Source organism: Spinacia oleracea, chromosome 4 (assembly GCF_020520425.1).
Source record: "Spinacia oleracea cultivar Varoflay chromosome 4, BTI_SOV_V1, whole genome shotgun sequence".
NCBI lineage: Eukaryota > Viridiplantae > Streptophyta > Magnoliopsida > Caryophyllales > Amaranthaceae > Spinacia > Spinacia oleracea.
In genome coordinates, this window is record NC_079490.1 from 90,457,874 (window position 1) to 90,464,549 (window position 6,676).

Below are 6,676 nucleotides of genomic sequence, written 5' to 3' on the forward strand. Positions count from 1 at the left end.
TATCTATTATGTCATAATTTAAATTTATTAATCTCATATGCATATTTAAAATGATAATATGATAATTTGACCAAAATATTGAGTGATATATTTTGCATTATTAATATAGCGATTTGACTAAAATATTACTAATTTAGAATAATTAGTATTACGTCGTATCTATTATTGTCATAATTTATAAACTAAAATTTTATTTCCATACATAAATAGTTTACAAAAAATGGTAGAGAATAAAAATAAAATAAACACATACATTTTTTTTGGGAAAGTGTTTTTTAGCGGGAAAAAATTGCACCAGGAATTGACACATATCATTTCTGGTGTCTCTTTTAGTATATAGTAATAGATTTTTTAAATAGGTGATGATATCATAATTAAACCCCATTCATTTAGATAGTAGATGTGAAAGGTTATTTACCCTTATTTATTTCCAACTTGCCATGACGCAAACTTTCAATTTATAATTGTCAATTAATGTGCAATTTCATAGGTTGCACTATCAATACGGTAATAAAGTTCAAAATTAGCATGCAATTGTTTTTCCACTAGGTTAGACGTGATGTGAATAAGTTGTTCTCTAAATTCAATCATTAGTAGCAGACAAGAAATTGTACGTATAAAACTTTCGTAGTATGCCCGATTCATTTACGAAAATTACCCTAAACCCTAAACCTAAACCCTAAACCATAAACCCTAAACCCTCAATTGGCCTAACCCATAAACCCTTAATTACATTAATGGTCTACTAGTATAGAACCCGTGCAATTGCATGACTTATAAAATACAAATACTAACCTCTAAAAAGTAGAAAGTTATTTTCTAAGTTCAATCATTAGTAGTAGACAAGAAATTGTTTTCCCACTAGGTTAAACGTCATGTGAATAAGTTGTTTTCTAAATTCATTCATTAGTAGTAGACATGAAATTGTACGTATAAAACTTTCTTAGTCTGGACGATGATAAATTAAATCATATCGTTAACGTTGTTTGTTAATGTTCTTAAGATTCAATCGTATTTTTTTCTTAACACTACTAGAAATTATACATCTAACGACAAAATAATAACGAGCACACCTATATGTTGTTGTTAATATAGCGCGCTACATTTTCACCGCAAAAAGATAAGTCCATCGTTGAAGCTCAATATAAAAAAAAAAGTTCAATATAAAAAATAAAGGAAAAAAGAAAAGAAAAATGTGTTCGTCGTTATCCCCTCCTTTCTTCATGCTTCAAGCCTTCAAATTTCCCTCACCTCCAACCTAAAACCCTAATTGAACTCGCCTCAAGTTTTCACTTTTATCTTGAAATGAAAATTTCGATTCTTTATCACTCATCTCCAACCAAAAGCCCTAAATTTCACTCACCTCTCTTTAATTGACGAAAGTGCAGTTAAATTAATCTGTGGTTGGGCGAGGCTATTAAGCTTGAATTCACATTCGTCAATTTTATGCAAGCTTGCAACCCCATTTGATTGGTAAGCATTATATTCATATGTCTTTTCTACTTTAAATGAGTTTTTCTTTAAAGTTGGATATAGGGATTGTAAATCTTTTGGTTCAATCGATTAAAATTATGTTAAGATGTCGCTGGAAATTTTCTTGAATCGCAATTTTCATTTCTGCTAAGTTCCTATTTTTCTTTAATTAATACAACTAATTCAGCCCTTTTTCTTTTGAATTAATCAAATTTTTTATTCCTTGTATTGTTCCATCAAATTTTCTTTCACAACATTCATGCTTCTAATATATTATTAATATTCCAGAGACCAATATTAGAGGGAGTACAAGTGGTTGACTACCTGAGAGCTGGAATCCTACATTAGAACTTCCTACGATTGAATTCTAAGGTTCGATTTCTCCAAGTATTGGTTGGTTCATGTATTGTTTTTGCTGGATGGTTTGTGTTTATTTTGTTAGGTATAGTTATGTTTGTTCTTCTTGTCAGTTGTATTACTGATATAGTTTGTTTGTTGATTGTGTATCTCAACAATGTTGTGACTCATCAATGGTCCGAATTAGGTGATTTTTATCTACCTACATACCTCTTGGGTTAGTTGAAGTTTTCGAAAAGCTATTTTGACCTTTCTTTTGGTGTTTGTAGTTCCAAATCTCTTATAGACTTAGTCATTGTATGTTTTGATTTCGACCCCTCCAACTCTTGTGTTTCTTTGTTTAATAAACAAGTGATGGTGCTGATGATGAGTTAGACGAAGTTCCTCTTGTATTATACGTAATAGATTTATATATTGGTGTTGTTGGCGTGTTTTTCTTTGTTTTTTTGCAGATAGAAACTTCTGTTTTTTATTCAAATTGGAAGGGGAAAAAAGGATGTTCTTTTCCATCTCCATTTTAGTATATTCTTATCCTTATTTTGGAACATAAGAGTCTAATTTATGGTTTAGGTACTGAGTTGGGTTTGCAATGAATTAAATAATTTTATTGGACTCTTTTTTATTTATTTATAGTATGTCTATTACTTTCATTATATTTCCTCTTTCTATAGTCCGGAGTAAACCATAGGAAAAACCTATTAGCTATCTTTCCCCTAATTTCCATTTTCTAGAAATAACATGTTATGCTATATACTTGATTGTTAATTAGATGCTTTTTTATACAATATTTGTTTTAAGACTCAGAACTATGAATCTAGTTTTATGAAATACCAAAATTACGAAGCAACTTTTTCTACATTTGAGAAACTTAAGTTACTTTCCTCCTGTGATTAAAAAAAATGTAATCTTTTCGTAAGAGTAAAAGTTGATTTAGAGTTTTCGGTTTTGTGGCCTAGCACTATTGGTGTATTATTTTCTTCTTATTGAGTGTTTAGGATATCCGGTAGGAATTATGGATGTTATATTTTTGTTTATCATGGCATGAATGCAATTTATTTTCGATTTCTATTAGTTAAACTATGTAGTATTATATATTTACAGGGTCGATCCTGATAATCTAGGGGCCCTAGGCGAAACAAAACAAAAAGGCCCCTTTCGGCCTTGCCCCTAATTTTAAATGTTTTATAATAAAACTACAATACCACAATACATGTTACTGCTCTTGCTGTTTACCTCACACTACTAGACTTTGCATCTTTAACTACAAATTAATAACAATGAACTGAAATGCTAGCATTTAAACGGTTGTGAAATGCTTTTCTTTACCTGTTCTGCATACTAGAAAATGATCACGTTGTTAACAATTTCTAGTCCCTAGGCCTCTGAATAAAGGATAGATCTAGAACATCAAAGAATAGAAAGTGTTTAAACAATACGGGGGATAAAGAAATATGCTATTTGTGTTTACTAGGTAGGAGTATTGTTAAAAGAGACATGAAAATGGGGTTTTGAACTCACGGAATCAGCAAGATTATATATTCTCAGTTCATGTGAAGCTGACTAATTTATCATTCTGCTGAGACATTAAACATGTGCACATACGACCTTCCTTTGAGCATGCCAATCCTAACTTAGATGTCACTTCTTTTTGTTTAAAATTCTAATAATCAGAGGCATTAGAAAAAGAAATCTAGGAAAAAGTCAAATGGAGATGAATTGAATAAATAATAGCAGTTAACATTTATTGGTGGTCCGAACCTAGTTAAGGAAATATATGAAAAGTATAAAACTTTCAATTGTGTGAACAAAGTGCATTAAATGATTACAGAGGTACTGGCTCGTCGTTTCCCTATTTTGTTCTCTGGGTACATATGTAGGTAATAACTTACCTACATCGTGTACTTGGTGAACAGTAGGGAAATGCTGCCGGATTTTCCTTAGAATTGAATAGTTGACATGCATTCACTAGTGGGGTTAGACGTTCAAGGATGGGTTAGGTTGGAGTGATAAGGACCTTTGGAAGCATGCATTCATTCGATAAATCAACTTCTGTATGCATATGCTAAAGTGGTAGAGTTTTTGCTTTTCTATGCCAATTAAACGGGGGTTTTGGTTTGTTTAGAAGTTCCCGAACATGGATCGTAGTTGGATGTATGGTAGACGTGACACAAAGGATTTCATGCATGGGGTTTCGGAGTTCTGTATGAGTGCTTTACAACATCAAGCTAGTACGGGGGTCAAAGAGTTTTATTGTCCTTGTGCCGATTGTGAGAATGTGAACACGGTAAATAATGTTTTGGTGATTAGAGATCATGTATTTATGCGTGGGTTTAGACCTAATTACCATGTATGGGTTTATCATGGTGAGAGTGGAGTGTACGTAGGTAATTCTAGTAAGAATGTTGTGCATGAACAAGAAGAAGCTATCTATGCGGAAGGGGAAGCCGATTGTTTTGAGGATGAGGATGACGATGACGTTGAAAATAATATTGATGATGATAATGATCGTGTCGAGGACATGTTGCACGAGGTCGAGGATGAAGTTCGCGATCGTGTTTTTGAGTGCTTGCCTAAGGCGGCTGAAACGCCATTGTATCCTGGTTGTACAAAGTATAGCAAGCTTTCCGCTGTTTGCACACTCTACAATATCAAGACAAGCGGAGGCTGGACTGACATTAGTTTCACTGAGTTGTTGGTGGCGCTAAGTGATATGTTACCGGCTGGCAATGAACTTCCCAGGTCGAACTATTATGCCAAGAAGCTCATGTGTCCCTTTGGTTTAGAGTACAAGAAGATACATACTTGTCCAAACGATTGTCTGCTATATCATAAGCAGTATGAGAATTTGGATAAGTGTCCACGGTGCGGAGTGTCGCGTTACAAACGCAAAGGGGTAAGCGAGGGTAAGAATGTGTACCCAGCTAAGGTGTTGTGGTATCTTCCCATAATACCGAGATTCAAGCGCTTATTTTCGATAAAAAAAGATGCAAGGAATTTGAGGTGGCATGCAGATCCTGATCGAAGGAAGAGAGATGGTTTGCTTAGGCATCCTGCTGATTCTCCCCAGTGGAAGACTATTGACAAGCTTCATGACACTTTTGGTAAGGAACCTCGGAAATTGAGGCTTGGGTTATGTACGGATGGGATGAATCCATTTGGCACTCTTAGCTCCCAACATAGTACATGGCCAGTACTTTTAGTCATATATAATTTACCTCCTTGGTTGTGTATGAAACTCAAGTACATCATGTTGTCGCTTCTTATATCGGGGCCTAAACAACCGGGAAACGACATAGATGTCTACCTTGAACCTCTCGTTGATGATTAGAGAAAGATGTGGGATGAAGGGGTTTCCTTATTTAATGCGCATGTAAATGAGACGTTTAGATTGCGTGCAATGCTTTTCTGCACCATCAATGACTTCCCTGCTTATGGTAACTTATCCGGCTACAAGAACAAAGGAATGAAAGCATGCCCGACTTGTGAAGAGGATACACAATCCAAATATATTTCTGAATGTCACAAATATGAGTTCTTGCGAACGCGAAGGCTTCTTAGACGTGATCATCCCTATCGTAAGATGAAGACAACATTCGATGGGAATGTTAAGATGGATGTCGCCCGTAGAGCGTTGACTGGTAAGGAAGTTTATGAGCAGGTCAAGGGTGTTGAAACGGTCTTCGGCAAGTCAGTGAAAGACAAGGGTACAACTGGATTATGGAAAAAAGAGTCTGTATTCTGGAAACTTCCATATTGGAAAGATCTACCGGTTAGGCATTGTCTTGACGTCATGCATATCGAGAAAAATGTTTGTGAAGCAATTCTTGGAACACTTATGAATATTCCGGGCAAGACAAAGGATACCAAGGGAGTGCGAGAATACTTTAAAAGTAAGGGGCTTCGTCCAGAGCTGTGGCCTCAGACCTCGGGAAATAATAGAACGAAGGAAATGGAAACAGGGGGTGCCAAGACAAAAGGAAAAGGCAAAGGCAAAGGCAAAGGCAAAGAAAAGGGCAACGACAAAGGGAAGAAGAAAACCCATTACTTGCCTCCGGCTTGTTACACATTGTCCAAATTAGAAAAGCGGTTATTTTGTGAGTGCTTGTATGGCATTAAGGCTCCCTCAGGGTACTCATCGAACATGAAAAGATTTGTGTCTTTAAATGGCGAGTTGAAGTTGACAAGTATGAAATCTCACGATTGTCATGTCATGATGCAAACTTTCTTACCCATTGCAATTCGTGGGATATTTCCAAAGCATGTGAGACATAGTATTGAAGGAAATAATGCCCTTGGTCCAAGTATGCATTCTATGTTAAGTCTAATAAATGCGGTTCAGTATTAATTAACAAGTTAATAATTCAGTGAGATCAAGTGAGCTGAATGCCTAGCTAGAGGCCGCTTCAGTTCAAGTGGAATTAATGATATTAATCCACAGCTTACTCTTGACTGAACCCGTAGGGTCACACAAATAGTACGTAAACGGATCAAGTATTTAATGGCATTAAATACTCCATCTATGAATATTCGGAACCGACGGATCTTGGTTTCAGTGGGAGCTAAGATCGTCACAGGCAAGAAATGAATACTCCGGAAACGATGATATTGCCGGAAACGGAAATATGGATCGTATCGGAAATATGAATATTATCCAAGTCGTAGATGTTGCCGGAAACGGAAACATGGTACGTATCGGAAAATATTATTGGAAATGGAAATATTACCAGAATCGGAAATATTACCGGAAACGGAAATATTGTCAGAATCGGAAATATTGCCGGAATCGGAAAATAATTCCGGAAACGGAAATATTAAATATTTGTTCGAAACGGAAATTAATTCCGGA

The 6,676-nt window shown here is 35.4% G+C and overlaps 1 protein-coding gene across 1 annotated transcript; it reads left to right on the forward strand.

Annotated features, from left to right (window-relative positions):
• The first annotated feature begins 3,964 nt into the window (after positions 1-3,964).
• On the forward strand, positions 3,965-5,158 carry LOC110777905 (uncharacterized). The gene has a single exon (XM_021982487.1). The coding sequence runs from the start codon at positions 3,965-3,967 to the stop codon at positions 5,156-5,158; it is 1,194 nt and encodes a 397-aa protein (XP_021838179.1).
• The last annotated feature ends 1,518 nt before the right edge of the window (positions 5,159-6,676 follow it).

Bases quoted from the DNA above. Each gene is read 5' to 3' on its own strand.
- LOC110777905 (XM_021982487.1), top strand. From the start codon at position 3,965: ATGGATCGTAGTTGGATGTATGGTAGACGTGACACAAAGGATTTCATG.